At 49.2% G+C, this 20,677-nt stretch overlaps 1 protein-coding gene and 1 long non-coding RNA gene across 3 annotated transcripts in view; both read left to right on the top strand.

Annotated features, from left to right (window-relative positions):
* The first annotated feature begins 1,005 nt into the window (after positions 1-1,005).
* GOLM1 (golgi membrane protein 1) overlaps positions 1,006-20,677 on the top strand; it is a 45,582-nt gene continuing 25,910 nt past the window's right edge. The window contains exons 1-3 of one of the 2 annotated variants that reach the window (XM_059657092.1): positions 1,006-1,144; positions 11,294-11,443; positions 13,002-13,181. In XM_059657092.1, coding sequence (XP_059513075.1) covers positions 11,315-11,443; positions 13,002-13,181 — 309 coding nt within the window. In that variant the 5' untranslated portion in view covers positions 1,006-1,144; positions 11,294-11,314. Of the gene's footprint in view, positions 1,145-11,293; positions 11,444-13,001; positions 13,182-20,677 lie in introns of those variants that run through there. The other variant, XM_059657093.1, reaches the window with a different exon arrangement.
* Positions 5,929-7,684, top strand: LOC132212041 (uncharacterized). The gene is made up of 2 exons (XR_009447643.1): positions 5,929-6,492; positions 6,611-7,684. It is a non-coding gene; the product is annotated as an uncharacterized LOC132212041 (long non-coding RNA).

The raw sequence follows: 20,677 nt of genomic DNA, 5'->3' as shown, positions 1-20,677 counted from the left end.
GTCTTTTCTGGCAGTGAGGGAGACCCAGGGTCAGGAGGTGTGAGGCCACCTTGGTCACCTCCTTCAAGCTGAGTCTTTGCTCGGGTTGAAAACCATTTGGGCTGTAAGCATTCCCTTGGGAGTTTGTGTATGTCCTTGTTCTTGTTGTTGGGATTGGGGAGGGGTGAGAGGAAGGGTTCCTTTCCCACACAGCAGAGCTAGGTAGCTTCCCCAAGTGATAATTCTGGGAGAACGTTTCTCGGTCTGGCCATCTGTTAGAAATACCTGGGAAGCTTTAAAACAAGCAGAAATATCAATATTTGGACTCACAACTCCAGCGGCGGGACCCTAGCACCTGAATATTGTAAAAGCTCCCAGATCATGCCAACTCTGCCCCGGGCGGTCAGGGGGGAGAACCGCTGCTGTAGAATTTTCTAGTGTAGGAACCCCAGAGGACATTCGTTTTGTGGCCTCCACATACGACCTGACAGTGCTTTCCAAACTGCCGCGGGCCCAGGAACCTTCATTGTAGCTCTCACAAGAAGTCGGGGTGCCACAGCTCCAACAATTAGGTTTGCGAGTTAACTGTCAAGCGGAGACTATGGCCAACCCAGAATGGTTGTGGAATTAAAAAAACAAAACCAAACATGTACTTTTCACTGGCTCCTCTACTCCGAGCAGCGAGGGCTGGACCACCGAGGAGACCGGAGTGTGGCAAGGTGCGCGGCGCCGGGCGGGGCTGGCTCTGCTTTCCGGAAAATTCCCTGGAGCCCAGGGGGCGTGGGAGGAACGGACTCTCCAGCTCCCTTTGCTCCGCCGCCGCGTCCCACCGCCCCGCCCCCCGAAGAAGCGTCGGGACCGCTCAGATTTGCAGTCGGAGCCGCGTCCGGAGGGAGAGAAGGGGCGGCGGCCGCGGCTCGGGCGCGCGCACCGTGGGGCCGGCGTCCGGGCGCGGCCCCGGCCTGGCCTCTGTGCGCTCCAGGCGCCGCCTCCTCCCCGCGCCGCGGGCGCTGCCGGGGGCGGGGACTCGCCGCTGCGGAGGCCGGAGGCGCGCGGCGCGGAGCGGGCGGAGCGCGGGGGCGGCGGCGGCGGCGGCGGGAGAGCGGCCGGGGGACCGGGGAGCCGGGCTTGCAGCGCCGAGCGGCCGCCCGAGCCGCGGCAGGAGGTGAGTGTCTGGCGCGCGTTGCCCGGCGCGCCCTTCGCCGCCCGGCGCCCTGGCTGCTTCCTTCTCTCCGTCCCTCCTCCGCCCGGGCTTCGGTCCCAGGGACTCGGTGCGGGTCCCGGAAGACATCGCCCGGCTCGCGCCCCGGCGGCAGTCTGCTCCCGGCGTCGGCTGGGCCCTGCTCCGCACCTCCCCGCTCCGCAGCCTTCGCCTCGGGGCTGTCGGGACCCGCCGGACCCCGTCCCCCGGCGCCCAGGGGCCGTGCGAGGGTTGCCCGCCCGTGCGGAGGCCAGGCGGGGACGGTGCGGGCCTTTCTTTTTGTTCTTCGCTGGATCACGCGCGTCAGCATCCAAAGCCCAAAGCGTGCGTCCCCCAGAGCCGCACGGGTGCGGGTCTCGCGGGCGTGATGGGCGCGAGGGCAGGAGGGAGGGCTGGCGCCGCGCGCCTCTCCTCCCGGTCCTCCCTCCACCTCCCCGCCCGCCGCCGCGGGCGCCCACGTTGGCGGCGGTCGTGCCCTGGCAGGTGGCCGGGGCCTCGGACGGCGCCGCCGGAGCCCGTGTTGGGGGGCGCCAGGGCCCCCCCTGCCTTCCCCACCTTTGGCATGTGACGGCTCCACAGAACTTTAGCTCTGCTCTGAAGAGGGTCTTCGGGGTTTATATACGCTTTATATGTACACCCTGCTTAATGTTCTTAATGTGTGTTGTTTTATCTTTGGTAAAGCAAAATGGGGGAAGTAATCTATTTTGATGAATCTTCTTTTTAGCGGATCTTAAGAATCATTATTACATTCGGAATGCCGTGATGCTGCTAGCCATTTGCAGATGCCCCATGTCTAGCGGTGCCTTCAACTTGTGCGTCTTTCGACGTTCCGAGATTTCCTTTGTCTGGTTGGGGTCTCCGAGGGCCGGCAGCCTGAAATTATGCCGGTGTTGAGGGACATTCCTAGGGGCGGATTACTAACCTGTCCAACAGCCCGATGAAATATTCAGCAGCGCTGGAGAGTGACGCGGGGTTTGGCTATGGCCATCGCATGGACTCAAATTGAGGCAGTTGTAGTATTTCTGGATTTTTCGGAGCGTGGGCCCTGGGGAGCCATGTAACCTCCAGGAGGTCCTTGTGGTGGCCCGGGGCATTCTAGCTCCTCCCCCTCCTGTCATCGAGGCTAGAAACTAAGCTCATGCGATTGGGAAGAAGAATGTTACTTTATTCGTTAAGTAGAAACCAGCAACTGGCTAACACTGTCCTTAGGCCAGCACTCAATTTTTAAGGTGTCACCCGGTGAAAAAGACATTGAATTCTTAAGATGCTTAGAGGGGAAAGGTTAGCTCTTGAAGACATATTTTGTTCTCCTGTGGAGCACATTTTTTTCATTGGTTTTGCTCAACCCAGAATGAGAGGAAGGAGTGCTGGGGAGCGAGGGAGGGGTCAGATTGCAGTGAGGTTGCTGTTAGGAGCTAAGGATGCCATCTGCTTTCTAACTGCTGGTCCAGTTGTTGATGGGGAATGCCACCGTTTTGCATTTATATATATTTTTTCATGGCGGGGGGGGGGGGGCAGCGGCAAGCAGAAACCACAGTGAAGATGGTTGACCTGGTCAGGCCCAGGGCTGCTTGAGTCTATTTATGTGGCCACCTTCCCCCAGCAGGGAGGGCACTGCTGACCCTGCTGACAATCCTGTGCTTGTTCCGCTCGGTTTCTGCATCTGAAGCGGGCAGGGTCGCCGGCAGAGCCTGGGAAACCGCCTCTACGGGGAGAGTTGGAAGGTGGAGTGTCACCAGGCAGGCTGTGATGACCAGAGAGCTCCTTGATGGCACTTGAGCGAAAGGGAGCTTGTAGCCCCCCCCCCCCCCCGCCCCTTCTAAAACTGCCTGGGGTGACCAGGAGGGAGGAGGGAGACTGGGATGAGGGCTGACAGCCCCTGTGCCCTGGGCTTTAATTCAGTTGTACTATTGTTACTATGTTTATTTTTCGAAAAAAATAAGTTGCCTGAGGAAAAGATTCATTTATTTTTCAATGACCTAACATGAGAAATAATACCCATAATTGGGGTAAGAAAAAAAATCTTTTTTGTAAACAACCCCTTCCCCCCCACACACAAAAAAACACCCCCACTTTGTTAATTTTTTTAAACATTTGCAAAAGGAGAGGAATGGTCTTCATAGGCCTTGTTCGGGCGCCAGATGCCAGGGTCCAACCCCAGCAGGTCCAGGGGTTCCCAAAGGCGTAGACGGAGTCGGCGAAGAAGGAATGACACGGAGACAGCGTTCAGTTGATCAGCAGCCTAGCCAGGATCTCTAGCCTGGATCTCCAGCCAAGTTCTGGTCTGGATCTCCAGAGAGGTTCTGCTTCAGATCTCCAGCGAGGTTCTGTAGCCATGTTCCCTCGCTAGGTTCTCCAGCCAGGTTCTGTCCAGGCTCTCCAGTCAGGTTCTCCTGCCAATCTCTGTAGTCAGGTTCAGTCCAGGATCCCTTGCCATGTTCTCCCGCTAGGCTCTGTCTCTAGGCTCCGAGGCCAGTCCCTCTCCAGGATCCTCCGGCATGCTCTCTCCAGCGAAGTTCTTCTGTCTCTAGGCTCCTTGTAGGTTCTGTCTTCTTGATTCTGTTCTAAGTTCTGAGTGTTTCTGTCTTGTTACAACTGTATTTATACCAGTTGATTCAATCCTATCAATCTCTATTACAAAGGTTAGGGCGTTTCTTATCTCCATTCCAGGGAGAAAAGATTATGTAGTTTAAGCATGATTGTTCGTAGTTAAAGGGATTAATTACCCGCCTGGCACTTAGTTGAGGGGTTTTATTCCCTCCCTAACTTCAGGGGAAAATCCCTACCTGGGGATTCAACCTTTCTCGGAGAGGTGACTTTGGTTAAAACACAGCGCCAAGAAGGTGAGCAAACATATTAAGAACCGTATGCCATATATGCCAGGTCCCTTGAAACAGCAAGGATGGACCGGCTCCCGGCAATTTTTTATTGTTATTGTTTGGCTTTTGTATTAAAAATATGCTCATTGAGGAGAAAAAAGGTTGTGAAAAATAAAAAATGAAAGCTTCATTTCTACTCTTCCTTTCCTCTATACATTCTATTCTCACCATAGCTTGTATGTATCCTTCCTTTTTATATTTTGGAACTTTTTTTTACTTGAGAGTTTGTATTTTTTTAAAATGTATCTTTATTGATTTTAGAGAGAGAGGAAGAGGAGAGAGAGAGAGAGGAGGAGAGAGAGAGAGAGAGAGAGAGAGAGAGAGAGAGAGAGAGAGAGAGAAAGAAATAGAGAAACAAGATATGGATTTGCTGCCTTCCATATGCAACCTGACCAACTTGAGCCCACAACCTGGGCATATCCCCTGACGGAATCAACTGAGTGACCTCGAACTGACAACCTTTCTGTGCATAGGATGATGCTCCACCAGCTGAGCCACACTGACCAGGGCAACAGTTTGTATTGTGAATATCTTTTGTTCTATAACAAATCACCTCCAAACTCGAAACTGTCATTTTATCATTGCTCATGGGTCTGTAGGTTGCTTGGGCTCAGCTGAGTGGTTCTGCTCCATGTGATGTTGGCCAGGGCAGCAGTCTTGCGAGGCTCAGTTGGGCTGGAACTTTGGCTATTACCAGTTTTTAAAAGTATTGCCTTGACAGATGTTTATTTATTTATTTATTTATTTATTTATTTATTTATTTTAAATATATTTTATTGATTTTTTACAGAGAGGAAGGGAGAGAGATAGAGAGCCAGAAACATCGATGAGAGAGAAACATCGATCAGCTGCCTCCTGCACATCTCCCACTGGGGATGTGCCCGCAACCCAGGTACATGCCCTTGACCGGAATCAAACCCGGGACCCTTCGATCCACAGGCCGACGCTCTATCCACTGAGCCAAACCGGTTTCGGCGCCTTGACAGATTTTTAGAAGAGACAAAATTATATACTAACTAGAGGCCTGGTGCATGAGATTCTTGCACTGAGGGATGGGGGGGTTCCCTCAGCCTGGCCTGCGCCCTCTCACAATCTGGGAGCCCTTGGGGGATGTCCAGCTGATGAGGAGCGGGCCTAAGCAGGCAGTAGGACATGCTTAGCGCTGCCACAGAGGCAGGAGAGGCTCCCGCCACCACCGCTGCACTCGCCAGCCATGAGCCCGGCTTCTGGGCTTCTGGCTGAGTGGCGCCCCCCCTGTGGGAGCGCACTGACCACCAGGGGGCAGCTCCTGCATTGTGCCTCTGCTCCCTGGTGCTGAGTGCATGTCATAGTGACTGGTTATTCCACTGTTCAGTTGATTTGCATATTAGCCTTTTATTATATAGGATTGTGGACTGGAAAGTGAGAGGAGGAGATTCTGTGTACGTTTTTAAAGTAATGTAAGGAGAACACAATGGTCTTGGTTATTAACCCTCATAGTTTGGAGCTGACATTGACAAACTCTCCCTAAAGGTCCAGATAACAAATACTTTAACTGGTTTAATCCTCACACTAACCCTGAGAGATCTCTGTCTCAACCATTCAACCTCTGCCTGGCAGCCAGGAAGCAGCCTTGAGCAATTCTTGAAGGAATGGGCATGGCTGTACCCGTGAAACTACATTTACAACACAGGCCAGCGGTGGCTCCTGGGCCTCAGTTTGCTGACCTGACTTGGAGACATTCTTGGGACAGGGGAGAATAATGTTAAACTCTCAAAACTGTGTTGGTGACTGAGTACTTCTACTTCACCAGCCTCTGGGAGTCGTCTCACAGTGACTTCTGGGCCTCCAGGGGAGGCCGTTTCCTGAGAAAGAACAAAGGTGCAGCCCCCTCCCCCCCTACTGCGCGGAGAAGCCGGGTTGTCCCGCCTTGGTGACGTGGGTCAGACAGCTAACCTGATCTGCTTGCTCCTTTCTGTTTGCCCATACGATTAAAAACCCTTCTGGGAAAATAAGGAAGTGGGAGGAAAAGTATTTCACTCGGAGCTTCAAGGGGCTGATGCATTTGGCAGGTTGCCCATTTTCATATACCTTTTTCTTTAAAAAAAGAGAAAAGAAGAGGTCTCTGTTCTCTTATAAGAATTTTTGTTTTATAAGCCAACAATAATTTTAACCAAATTTTAAAAATTAAGCCAGTAAGAAAGAATCTGCAGTGTTTATGTGACTTCTCCAATTTACCAAGAGACTTTCAATGCAGAAACACACAACTTTCACTGCAGGGGAGCGGGGGTCGCAGGGGTTAGTTAATCAAGGTTAATCGTTTTTTTAGTATGTCCAGATACCGGTAATCAAATACGAGACAAGACACAACCTGAAGCCTAAATGACAGTGAACATTAATATCATCGTATCTCCCATCCACTTTCATCGCCTCCTCCGTGCACGGATATTTAGGGTGGGGATAGGAGAATGCTTATCGTATTTGACGACTGTAAATCTGGCTCTGAACTCCTGCCTGAAGCCCTCTCCGTCTTTGTCATTTCTCACCTGTGTCTGTCCCTTCTGTTCCGCAGCAGTGGTTACCACAGTCCCAGAAGCCCATGGTGGAGCACCCGCAGGCCGGAAGCAGGGGTGCTGGCCTTTCCTCATGGGCCCCTTCTAACCTGGGCAGCCTGTGTCCATCTGGTGCCCAGGCTCTCCTGACACTGCCCTCTGGGCAGCTGCACACCTTCCTGGTGTTAACATAAACATTCAAACCTGTGAATAATTTCTGGGAGCTTATTTGAGCCAAACTGTTGACAATTGCTGGAAAACAGAATCTCAAGGAATTAAGATAATGCTCTGGAGAATGGTGATTTTTCACCTTGTTTTATACATTACAATCAAAAGAGGAGACGTTAGTGGGTTACATGAACGCCATTGGTGATAGATTAGGGAGATGGGAGAAAGCAAAGCAGGGAAACCTCTGGGATTGGATAAAAAGTGAAATGATAGACACATGCTTCTTTTACTTAGGTGGGTGTAGGGTAGTTAACGGTTAACAATGACCTCAGTGACAGTGAGGGGTTTGTGGCCTCCTCAGAGTGGTGCTGTGCTTCGAGGGGTCTGAAAAAGAGGAAAAATTACTTTGACATTCCAACGACATGTTATCATAGATGCAAAAAGACAGTAGGCTCAGTTAAGGTAAAGACTGGCCTTTGTCAGGGGAGAGACCGGCCTAGGACATGACTACCCACCATAATTGCTTTTAGTTAGAGTTTTAATTTCAGACCATCCTTCGTGGTTACTTTAGTCTCTGAGTTTGCAAGGCCGCCACGAAGGCTTTCCTGAGCTAGTCAGGTTAGCATGTGGCCCCTCGCGTCCACACCAGCCAGCAGAGCCCTGGGCCACCGAGTGGGGCTTCTGAGACTGCACTGTGTTCGGCCTCCGCGAATCTCTCCTGCGCATGCTATGGGCCTGGTCTGGGACGTCGACTGCTGCAGGGGCGTCTGTGGATCAGCCCCAGGTGATGGCAGTTATTGCTGCTACAGGGGACAGAAGAGTCAATAGGAGGGATTTTTTTTCTTTGTATTTCCTTACTCCTTACATTAAAAAGAATTCTAAGTGGAGGAAAGATCCTATGTAATAAAAGCCTAATATGCTTAGTGTTCGGTCGTCCGGTTGTCCGTTCAACCAAAGTGTGATATGCTAATGATATGCTAAGGCTGCTCAACCCCTTGCTATGACGTGCACTGACCACCAGGGGACAGACACTCTGACCAGTAGGTTAGCTTGCTGCTGGGGTTTGGCTGATTGGGACTGAGTGAGACAGGCTGGACATGTCCTGGAGCCCTCCCACGGTCCATCCCCAGCTGGCCAACCTCCCGCGTCCCTCCCCGGCCCCAGTGGTGCACCGCTGGGATCCCTTGGCCTGGCCAGCACCCTCTCGCAATCCAGGACCCCTCGGGGGATGTCGGAGAGCCGGTTTCGGCTTGATCCCGCAGGCCAGGCCAAGGTACCCTACTGGTACATGAATTCGTGCACTGGGCCCCTACTTTAAATAGAAATATGAAATCACAGATATGTTGAGAGGAGGTATATGGGTAAATATATTTCAAAACTCAGAGTAGGAAATGTCTTTCTAAATCTGAAAAATCCAGAAGCAATAAAAGATGGACAAGATTAGGTTATTTTAAAAATACCACCAACAGCCAAAAACTATGGGCAGATAATTTCACAAAGTCAAAGAACAAATGAAAAATTGAGAAAAAAAATTATATAAGACCAAAAATTAGTTTATCTTTAATATACAAAGAGCTCTTACAAATCAATAAGATGAACACTGCAGTTTAAAGTGGGCAAAGACTATGGAAAGGTATTTCACCAAAATGAACATACACATGGCCAGTGAATGAACAGGTGTTCATTAATGTTCATAACTAAGGAAGTGTATTTTAAAAATATTACTATGAATGAGATTACCAGACATTAAAAAGTTTGTGTGTTATTATGTGAGAAAACAGATATTCTCCTACAAGTGGTGGGAGGGTAAATTATTGGAAATAATTTGGAAGCCAACATGGTAAGATTTCTCAAAACATTAGACATTTAATTTATGAAAGAGTTGCAAAAATAGTACAGGTGGTTACCATACTAGTATATTTCACCCATCTTCTTCTTTTTTTTTTGAATATATTTTATTGATTTTTTACAGAGAGGGAGGGACAGGGATAGAGAGTCAGAAACATCAGTGAGAGAGAAGCATCGATCAGCTGCCTCCTGCATACTCCCTACTGGGGATGTGCTTGCAACCAAGGTACATGCCCTTGACGGGAATCGAACCTGGGACCCTTGAGTCCGCAGGCCGACGCTCTATCCACTGAGCCAAACCGGTTAGGGCGTCACCCATCTTATGTTACCCTCTTACGTACTCGGGGAGTTTATCAAAATGAAGACATTAACCTTGGCACTGCCTTATTATCCAAAGTACTTAATTTATTTGAATTTCACCGGTTTTTCTCCCTGGTGGTCTTTTTCTGTTCTAGGGTCCAGTGCAGGATCCCATCTTGCACTGAGTTCTTGACTGTAGTTATTATTAAGTCTGTGGCAGTTTCTTAGTCTTTTCTTTATTTTTCATGATCTTGAGAGATTTGAAGAGTGCTAGTCAGAGTTTTATAGGATGTTCTTCAATTGAGTTCCTCAGAATTTTTCTCCTGGTGCATCATATCAGGCGGTCCGTGATGTTGACATAAGGGGGAGTCTGTTAGGATTCTCCAGTATGAAGGTATTGTTTTCCTTTCGTAGTTTGTTAAATATCTTAAAGGAGCAAAGAGCCGTCAGTGTTAAACACATATATTTAGGTCCAGCAATTCCACTTACCGAAGTTTATCCACAGCTGTCTGGGATGTTTCAGCTGCTGCAGCAGGGGGTGAGAGGACCCCTGGACCCCTCGCGCTGATGGGCGATTCAGCGAGGCCTTATTGGAAGCACTTGGTCAGTGCCTCCCCCGTAATGAGCTTCCTGCTGGCTCCCCCTCCCTTCCCAGAACCCGTGGAGGCCGGCGGTATCTGGAATTCTGAGTTCTTTCAGAATTCAGAAGCTAGTAAGAGGCACTTATTATATGTTATGTGACAGCTCTGCAGCAGCACCCCATAGTCAAACACTGGTCTTTCTGCAGCACGATGTATGAATAGTCACATGACCGGAGGAAGGTAAAGACAGTTTTTTAGTAGCTTCAGGTGAGTTCTGGCCAGACCTTGACCTGATTTCAGGCCAGGTTCTGTTGCCGGGTGAGTGATGAAAAATCCCTTTGGGGTTTTAGAGCATTTTGGAGTTCAGAATTGTGGGTGAGGGATTGCACACCTGCATACGGGATTGCAAACACAGACGCAGATGCGGAAGAGTGCTCGGGGCAGCATTGTTGGAAATAAGCCTGGAAAACCCCGCTGGCCCTTGGCAGGAGGTTGGCTAAGTCCTGGTTCACAGGTGCCCGAGGCAGCCCTTTAGAAAGAATGGGGCAAACTGTCATGTGCTGCCAGGAAAAGGGTAGCAGGATGTGTCGCTGATTGATTCAGGACATGTCCAGCACCCCGCGGTGAGCTTGTTTGCTTGTAAACGCACCCAGAAACATCGAGAATGAGGCCGAGAAACGTGGCTGGGAGATTATAAAGCACCATCACCTGGGCCCTGCCTTAAGCACGGTCGGGATTAGAGGCGGAGGCGTGGGGCCCAGGTGTCTGCACAGGCGCACCTCAGAGCGCCGGCGGCTCAGGTCCAGGCACCGCTGTAAAGCGAGTCGTGTAAGTAAGCGAGTCCTCTTTTTGCCGGTGGAGGGCCTTGCCTTCCATTTGTTAAAAAGGCAACCCCTATGCACTTCAGGAAACTGACCAGCAATAAAGTAAGGTTTGCCTGTATTAAGGAGGAGGACATCTCCCAGTGACACTTAGAAATACCATAGGGTAAGAAGGCCCCGTCAGCTCTCCTGTGCTCTCACTCTCAAGACCTTGACCTCAAAGGTGAGTCCCTGGTGGTCTTTCCCCCTCTCCCCCTTCCTCCTCACCCTTCCTCCCTCCTCCCTCTCCCTCCTCCATTGCTGGCCCCACCTGGCATAGAAGCAGTTACTGCTCGTTGCCCTCCCTCTGATAAGGTCCTGCTTTATCTGGCTCAGCAGAAGCCTTTTGGCAACGTCAGCTTTTCCTTGTCCCTGGTGCCCAGTGCTGGCATCCAGTCAGACCTGGCGTTGGGTTGAAGCCCGTGAACCAAATGGATGGCTCCTTTCTTGTCAGCCGAGTCTGTTTCTTTTAAGAACGCGGTGCCCTCTGCAGCTCTCCAAGCCTCCGTTCCTTGGACGTGCTGTGGTCCCACCGGTCAGGGAGAGGAGCTCGGGAGCTGGTGCCCGCCTCATTCCTGCCCGCAGGCCCTGCCTGTCCCGGGACTTACACAGTGCAGGTCACACTCCTCACACGCCCCGTTGCTCAGGAAGCACGTTGGCTGGTGCCCTTAGTGATTCCATCCCCATTTTACAGCAGAGAAAACTGAAGCCTGAGAGAAATGCTTACTTGCCGAGGTCCGTGAGCGAGCCCGGGGGCCAGCCACGCTGCCCGCTGCGGTGCTGCCCGCCTGCTCTCCCTCCGCAGCTCCGCGTTTCAAGGCGAGGACGCCGGTTGTGCTCTGGGGCAGGACGCCTCCCGCTTGGTTGTGGCGATGGACGTGGCCTGCGTGGGCCGGCCGTGGAGTACTAATACTGACGCTTGTTTATCTCTGCGTTTATTTGGCAGCTTCTCAGCCTGGCCTATGAGATGATGGGACTGGGAAACGGGCGTCGGACCATGAAGTCGCCGCCCTTTGTGCTGGCTGCCCTGGTGGCCTGTATCATTGTCCTGGGCTTCAACTACTGGATTGCGAGCTCCCGGAGCGTGGATCTCCAGGTATTTTGCTTGTTCGCTTTGTTTGTGTGGCTGCCGTAGAGTATTTCACGTTGCTGGGTGGTGGGGCCTGAGGGGTTTGGCTTGCATTTATCGCCCCCTGAGGCGTTGTTCAACGTGTGTGCTCCTTGTAATGCCAGTGCAGGCTCTGCATGTGCCTCCATATCGGACCAAGCTTCTCCTCCCTTATTCTCTAAGCCCTCAGTCTGCCTTTAGAGAGAATCCTGCTAGCCACTTAGCAAGAATCCGAATCCACTTCTAGCAGGATATCTCCTTCTGATACTTTTCCACGTCTTGACCGCCTCAGTCTGTTCTTTGGCTACCAATCCTCTGCTGTCTTTGCTATATTCAGAGTTGAGCATGGTTTCTCTGCCCCCCCCCCCCCCCGGCCCCCGTCATGACCCTGTGGGGTTGTCTCGAATAAAATTTTCCCTACTGTGTTAATAAGCATCAGAATAGTTTTTATTTAACAGTGGATTGCATACATCATCATCTTTTGTACACAACTCTACAAGGTTGGGACTTTATTCTTCCCATTTCACAGGTAGGCAAACTGAGGCCCAGAGAGGTAAAGTGCCTGGGGAGCTGGGATCCCAACCCAGTCTGTCTGACGTCAGAGCTTGGGCTCTTAGCCCTGGAACTTCGAGTGTTTTGTCCTCCTCTCCTGCTTACCCTCCAGGGGTCTAGAGCCTTTGTCTGAGCCATGTTCTCTGCACAGATGGGCTCTTGGCATCCTGGGTTGGAGAACTGAGTCTCTTTTTAGAAATCTTGTCTGATAAGGAGTCCTTAAGTGCCCTTAACGACTTAAGTGTGGAAAAGGAACTAAATACAGTGGGGCCTTGACTTACAGTGTCCTAACGAGTTTTTTGAGATACCAGCTGTCTCTCAGCTGATTTTTTGCATTGAGTTGATAGAGTAATTTGAGTTAATGAGCTCCTTAACGAGCTCGGTCTCAGAACTAATTAAACTCGTAAGTCAAGGCCCCACTGTACTTGAGCAGCATCTCCATCTCACACCTGGTAAAGCATGAGACATTTTATGTATTTATTTATTTTTATTTTAAGATTTTTTTAAAAAATATATTTTATTGATTTTTTACAGAGAGGAAGGGAGAGAGATAGAGAGTTAGAAACATCGATGAGAGAGAAACATCGATCAGCCGCCTCCTGCTCATCTCCTACTGGGGATGTGCCGCAACCCAGGTACATGCCCTTGACCGGAATCAAACCTAGGACCCTTCAGTCCGCAGGCCGACGCTCTATCCATTGAGCCAAACCGGTTTCGGTTTATGTATTTATTTAAAGTTCACAAAATCCCTGTGCAGGTGTGGTGGTGTTTCCATGGAGACGTGCAGTGGAGTCAGGGAAGCTCATAGCAGTGAATTCTGTTGCTTGTAGAAAAACCGCTGTAGCTTCTACACAGGTGACTGCAGATTGAGCCTTGGGCATAGCCTGTGGGTGAAGGCATGCTGCCGGCTTTGGGGCCCCAGTTGTCTTTGCGCAGGTGGTCTGGTCTCCAGGAGGGGCCTGACATTTGCCCTCACACTGTGGTGTCCTTGTAGACGCGGATCATGGAGCTGGAAGGCAGGGTCCGCAGGGCGGCCGCCGAGAGAGGCGCGGTGGAGCTGAAGAAGAACGAGTTCCAGGGGGAGCTGGAGAAGCAGCGGGAGCAGCTGGACAAAATCCAGTCCAGCCACAACTTCCAGATGGAGAGCGTCAACAGGTTACACCAGGATGAAAAGGCAAGGCCGGCTTGGGTTCTAGACACCCTTCCACGCTGGGCAGCTCTTCTCCATGGGAGGGGGAGCGGTGTGTGTATCCCTGGAATTAACTGAGATTAGCCTCTTGATGAAGCTTTGGGTATCTCCCCGTCTGGATGGGCTTCTTGTGAAACCCTATGCAATGGGGATAAATGAGAGAAATGAAAAGAACTATCTTAGCATCAGATTATCCGCCTGTTGGCTTTATTATTATTATTTTTAATCTTTTTTTATTGTTTAAAGTATTACATATATCTCCTTTCCCCCCCAATTGACCCCTCCCAGGCCACTCCCACCCCCCAGGACAAGCCCCCACCGCCCCACTGTCCGTGTCCATTGGTTACACTAATATGTATACATACAAGTCCTTTGGTTGATCTCTTCCCCCCCCACCCCCCTTCCCTCTGAGGTTGGATGGTCTGTTTGGTGTTTCTTTGTCTCTGGGTCTATTTTTGTTCATCAGTTTATGTTGCTCATTATATCCCACATATGAGTGAGATCATGTGATATTTATCTTTCTCTGACTCGCTTGTTTTGCTTAGCATAATGCTCTCCAGTTTCATCCATGCTATTGCAAATAGTAAAAGTTCCTTCTTTTTTACAGCATAGTATTCCATTGTGTAGATGTACCACAGGTTTTTAATCCACTCATCTGCTGATGGGCACTTAGGCTGTTTCCAGATCTTAGCTATGGTGAATTGTGCTGCTGTGAACATAAGGGTGCATATATTCTTTCTGATTGGTGTTTCTGGTTTCTTGGGATATATTCCTAGAAGTGGGATCACTGGGTCAAATGGGAGTTCCATTTTTAACTTTTTGAGGAAACTCCATACTTTTTTCCACAGTGGCTGCACCAGTCTGCATTCCCACCAGCAGTGCACGAGGGTTCCTTTTTCTCCCCTGTTGGCTTTTTTTCTTACTGTCTTCAAACATGTGTTAAGTCCCTGCTCTGAGCCGGGCCTGTGCTGGGTTTGTGTCTCAAAGGAGAGTAATATTTGTGCTCTTTATGTCGGATGATTGGAAAGGTTGCATGAAGGGTCATTCAGGAAAATACTAACAGAGAGAGTAAGGGGACTCAGGATGCTGGATTTTAAGTTAAAAAAAAAAATTTGATTTTGAGGCCTCAGCTGATTTTGGGGGATTGAACTGTCATTCTGATTTTCATTTCTTTTTTGTCTCATCTGTTGCAGAATTAGGTATGTTTATGGTGGCTTGATACATAAATGCAATTATTAGAGTTTATGTTGTATTGCTACAACTTGGTGGAAGCCCTCGTATAGTTGTATATAAGAAGAGTTATACAGCTTTGTTTTGTAACAGAAATGATTGTGTAAGAAGTTAACCTTAAATAACTTTCAAAAAAGTTGTCTTTCTTAATTATCAAAATATTATAGACAGTTTTGAAAATACAAAAAAGAAATTTAAAATCACCTGCAGTTCCATCACTCAGAGATTAACTACTGAGAAGCACTCACCCCCTTTAAACAAAAATAGATTACATCTAAGCTTTTCTAAATCACTGTTATAGTCAAGCTTTTATAAATGTGGGTATGCCATGAAAAGTATAGAATGTAAAGGGGGCTCTTTAAATGATACATACATTTGAACACATCTAGTTTGCACATCATTTAAAAAGACCTGGAAACTCTTGGTTTATTATGCATTGTTATTTCAGGGGTGTTGAGGCAACCACTTCAGTGATGGAAAACCAGGAGTATAATTCGAGATAAGAGAGAATTCTTCATAAACGTTTGCTGAAGGGAACTGCAGTGGATTCCCTTGACATCTGATTGGCTGAGGTGGCTAGGTTTTGGACATGGAGATGTACATTTAATTCAGATGAACAGGAGTGCACATACATGTATTACTGCTTCATAACACATTACCCCAAAACATAGTGATTTAAAACCATGACGGACAGAACAGAACCAAGATGGCGGCATAGGTTAACGCCGGAGTTTGCTGCTTTGAACAACTACTTCAAAAGTGAAACTAAAACACAGAACGGACATCGCCCAGAACCACAGGAACGCTGGCTGAGTGGAAGTCCTACAACTAGGAGGAAAGAGAAACGCATACGGACACTCAGAGGAGGCGCAGTGCTGAAGTCAAATTCTGAGGTGCGGAGTGCGCGGAGCGGGCTGGCGGCGGAGGGCGCGGTTGGCGTTTTCAATCGGGAGGGAGTCGCAGACTCTGAGCTCCAGATACAGGCGAGTCTTTAGGGACCCAGGCTCAAACGGGAGAAGCGGACTGTCTGGCTTCGGTCAGAGTGAGTGCAGCTTTCTCTCCGAGCCTTGCAGCGGGTGCTGGGACTCAGAGAGGCAGAGCCCCTGGGGACAGGACTGAGAGCCGCCATAACTGCTCTCTCCGGCCCACCCTGTTGATGCTGTTCGACCCGCCCTGCCCAAGCCCTGCACAGAGGCATTTACCGGATAGCCTCAGGCAAAGGCTAGATTAGCACCTCCCTAGAGGACAGAAGTTCTCTCACTGCTGACACAGCTGATTCTCATAGCCACTTGGCCTGGAGGTCAAACCCTCCCTGGAATTAGCTACAACAATCAAGATTTATCTATAAGACTGCGAACAAAGACCACTAGGGGGTGCACCAAAGAAGCATAACAAAATGCGGAGACAAAGAAACAGGACAAAATTGTCAATGGAAGAAATAGAGTTCAGAACCACACTTTTAAGGTCTCTCAAGAACTGTTTAGAAGCTGCCGATAGACTTAATGAGATCTACACGAAAACTAATAAGACCCTCGATCTTATATTGGGGAACCAACTAGAAATTAAGCACACACGGTCTGAAATAACGAATATTAAACAGACGCCCGACAGCAGACCAGAGGAGCGCAAGAATCAAGTCAATGATTTGAATTGCGAGGAAGCAAAAAACATCCAACGGGAAAAGCAAAATGAAAAAAGAATCCAAAAATGCGAGGATAGGGTAAGGAGCCTCTGGGACAGCTTCAAGCGTACCAACATCAGAATTATAGGGGTGCCAGAAGATGAGAGAGAGCAAGATATTGAAAACCTATTTGAAGAAATAATGACAGAAAACTTCCCCCACCTGGTGAAAGAAATGGACTTACAGGTCCAAGAAGCGCGGAGAACCCCAAACAAAAGGAATCCAAAGAGGACCACACCAAGACACATCATAATTAAAATGCCAAGAGCAAAAGATAAAGAGAGAATCTTAAAAACAGCAAGAGAAAGTAACTCAGTTACCTACAAGGGAATACCCATACGACTGTCAGCTGATTTCTCAACAGAAACTTTGCAGGCCAGAAGGGAGTGGCAAGAAATATTCAAAGTGATGAATACCAAGAAACTACAACCAAGATTACTTTATCCAGCAAAGCTATCATTCAGAATTGAAGGTCAGATAAAGAGCTTCACAGATAAGGAAAAGCTAAAGGAGTTCATCACCACCAAACCAGGATTATATGAAATGCTGAAAGGTATCCTTTAAGAAGAGGAAGAGGAAGAAAAAGGTAAAGATACAAATTATGAACAACAAATATGCATCTATCAACAAGTGAATCTAAGAATCAAGTGAATAAATAATCTGATGAACAGAATGAACTGTTGATTATAATAGAATCAGGGACATAGAAAGGGAATGGACTGACTATTCTTGGGGGGGAAAGGGGTGTGGGAGATGTGGGAAGAGACTGGACAAAAATCGTGCACCTATGGATGAGGACAGTGGGTGGGGAGTGAGGGCGGAGGGTGGGGCGGGAACTGGGAGGAGGGGAGTTATGGGGGGGGAAAAAAAAGGAACAAATGTAATAATCTGAACAATAAAGATTTAATTAAAAAAAAAAAAAAACCATGACGGACAGCGTGTATGCTGCTCAGGTGTCTGCTTTTTGGGAGGGCTTAGTGGGGCAACTGTGTGTACTCCACTGTGTCACCATGTGGGGTGCCTCGAAGTCGGGGGGCAGAAGGTCTCCTCACTCGTGTCTGGTGACCAGTGACCAGAGGCCTCCGTGGGGCCGGGGCTGAAGCACCTGTGAGGCTTTTCCGCATGGCTGCTTGCCCTCCTTTACTGTGGAGGCTGGATTCCCAGGCCAAGCATCCTGCCGAGGGGGGTGGGGGGGGGAGGGGGAGAGGGGGGAGCCGGGAGAAAGCGGTCACCTGTGTATGCGTTCCCAGGTCTGCCATAACAAATTACCGTAAACTGAGTGGCTTAAAGCAACGAAGATTAACTCCTTCAAGGAGGCTTGGAAGTCCAAAGTCAGGGTGTCACAGGACCTAGGAGGCTCCATCGGAGGATCCTTCCTGTGCTTCTTGCAGCTCCTGGCGTCTGCTGGCACCTTTGACGTGACTTGACTTACACTTGTGTCCCTCTGATCTCTGCCGCTGTTCGCACAGGGCGTGTCCTCCACGTCTCTGCAGCTTTGCCTGTTCTCTTCGGTCACATCGATTTAGGACCCACCCTCGGGACTTTAACTTAATTACAGCTGCATAGGCCCTGTTTCTGAATAGGCTTTTCATAGGTTCATTTATAGGTTCTGGGTGGACATGGGTTTTCGGGGTAAAAGCCATGGCACCTGTTTCGAAGTCAGCAGGGCCATCCCCTCTGCGGTGGCTGGAAGTGTGTGGCCGAGGCCGGCCCAGACGGAAGGGGAGCGGGAATCAGCCTCTGTCTTTGTCAGAAACCTGAGGTCACATTGTCAACCGCCAAATGTGTGTGGTTATAAATAACCTTTACGCAGCCAGCAGTGAAATGCTATTTTCTTCTTAGATTTATATGTGTGTATGTATAAAACAAGCGTTTAGGGGGCCCCAGTAGAAAGAGGCCTTCAGGTGCTAGTTTTTGGCAAAAGCTAACGGAGAGTTGCTGGTGCAGGTCTGCACTAGTGTCTCCGGACAGCACAGGATGTTTTATTCATTCTTTTACTTGGTTGTCGGAAGGCAGATCAGTCCTTTTGGGCCTGAAGACTTGATGAGATCTCGGGTCCTCTCCTGGCCCTGGAGGCACGTGAGGGGCACGTGACCTCCTCTCTGAATGCCTGGGGAAGGAATCAGAAGACCCTGAGGGACTTAGTAGCACTTCATCCAGGGAACACCAGCTTCCTGCTACTGTGTTCATTTTTGCTTGCTACCGGTTGGAGTCAGAAGTAGCTTCATTTTGTACAATTTTATTTGTGACGTTCATGCTAGGCTGGTTTCTTGCAGCCATTTATCTGATGTTGAAATTTAGGCTTTTCATTTGCTGTTAAACTATGTAAATGAAAAAAAATATGTGAGGGAGCATTGCAGTCAGTAGTGCAAAGCAAATCGTTTGAGTACCATTTCATTTGTAGTGGAAATACAGTACTGTCCTGAAGGGCAGCAGTGGCCTAAAGAAGAAAGATGGCCGAGTGGGAGATGAGAGGAGGGGGTGTTGGGGATATGTTAATTCATCTGTGTCCAGTGTTATGCCCAGAATTCAAGATCCCCAAGATACCACGCCAGGGAGCCAGTCCGATGCAAAAGCAGAAGGTCCTTTATTGAGTTAGCTAACCCGACCCGGGCCTCCAGCCGACGCAGCGACCGGAAAACCGAGTGATATCCATGGGAAAATCAGGGCTTTAATAGTGAGGGGAGGGGGCTAGCTGTGGGCCCTGCGGATTGGCCAGGCGCCAAGTCGGGTCTTGTTGCACAGGATGTGGTCATTTCTATGGCGCGAACATCCCTTGCTTGTCATTGGCTAGTTCAAAGAAATCCCGGGCGTGGCCAGCAGGGGCCTGGGCTTCCGGGAAGAAGGCACTCTACTGAGCACATGGCCTCTGCCCCAACATGGAGGATCCAGGGTAGGATGGAGGGCATAGCCCTCGCCCTTTCATTCCCCCCTTGTCTTGGAACTTCCGTCTCAATCATGAGACGGACTGCACTTTTATTTTACCGTCGCTAGGGGCCCATAGTGAGCACACAGAACTATCAACTGAACTATTTTATACATTTAACAAATGGTCCGGTGGAAGGGAAAGAAACCATTTTAGTTTTAACAACTTCTATTGAAATAGGATTTTTCTTCTTAAAATTCCTCCATGGCTATTAAAAAGCCAAATCAAGATAAATTTATTTACTGTCCTGATGTTTGCATAAACACAACAAGAATGGTAACTGACTATCTTTGCTGGAATTTCATGGTTGAACCTTAATGTGCCCCGTAGGGCCAGGAAGCCAAGCCATCCAGCTGCCATCAAGCCTGCCTGCAGTATCTGCTGAGTTAGGTGAATCCCTCACCTGTAGCAACTCTACCTGAGCCCACGCTCCAGGCTTTAAGGCCCATCTCAGTAGCCCTCCTACTCGTTGCGGCCCAGAGTGTGTGGGGGTTCCGCAGGGATGCAGAGGCATCTTTACTGCTCCCCTTCTACTCTTACCAACCGCCAGTGATGGTAGGGCATGGGCCTGACGCTCCAGCGCCAGCCATCTTCAGGGCTCCCAAGCAGGATACCAGGCTTTCTTCGTGGCATTTTCAGTGGCTTCAAGTTTTTAGAGCTCAGGCAGGGCTCTTTAAAACATGATACTCCAGTCAAAGTTTTCCGTTAATAAAACCATTATTAGGAACCAGTCTCATTGGATCTATGCAAAGAAACATACTTATTTAGCATTGCCAGATTTTGGAGGAATTACATAAGGAGAAAAACATACTGATCTACTCTAAGATTTTCTGACTTTCCTTGCTAATTCCTTTTCATGGATTTAAAACAAAACAGTAATTGTTGGTATAAAACCTTCTTTCTATGCATAACCATGCCTCAGACTTTCTAGTCTAAACAGGCTCCCTCCAGCTTCACTACCCCTGACATGGGCATGGTGACCCAGGCCTGCAAGACAGTATTACAGGCTGTCAACTGTTAGCTGTCTCTCAACAGAGACCAAAACCTGATGGGCACCCTTCCCTGCCCAGTTGGGCACTTGTCCTCTTGGCAGCTAGGCACCCTTTACTTTTGGGGGTCACCCCACACAGCTCCCTTCCAGGACAGCCAACATACATTCAAACCTGCAAAAGAATCAAAGGTCAATATAACATAAACATAATATTGGCATCATGGCCGCTTCAGGTAGCCAAATCTACCACTAAACATGTGATCCTGTAAATGGTCCTTGTCTCTTTGGAGCCATGTCCATGAAGATGCAGGCATTATCTAAGTGTATTACACAGTATTGTGGGGGCTCCTGGTGACAGGAGCGATCGTGAGTCATGTTACCGGCATCAGGCAGGTCGAGCACGCCGTAGCTTGAGCTTGAGCGGGTTGCGTTGATCTTGATCGATGCTCCATTTTGTGATGAAGTCTTTCTGGGTCATGGATGGATCCGCTGACCGGACGTGAGTGTGATGGATCCAGGTCGCGACGCCGTCTACCTTTACAGTCTTGGGATCTTGAGCAGACAGGAACAGATGTGGAGGCCTCCCTTTCTCACATCCTAGGACAGGACTTTTGACCTATGTCTCATCCAGATAGAAACGGTCCACATTTATA

Source organism: Myotis daubentonii, chromosome 11 (genome assembly GCF_963259705.1).
Source record: "Myotis daubentonii chromosome 11, mMyoDau2.1, whole genome shotgun sequence".
Classification (NCBI taxonomy): domain Eukaryota; kingdom Metazoa; phylum Chordata; class Mammalia; order Chiroptera; family Vespertilionidae; genus Myotis; species Myotis daubentonii.
Note: the sequence above shows the minus strand (reverse complement) of the source record. Positions and strands in the feature narration are given on the sequence as shown.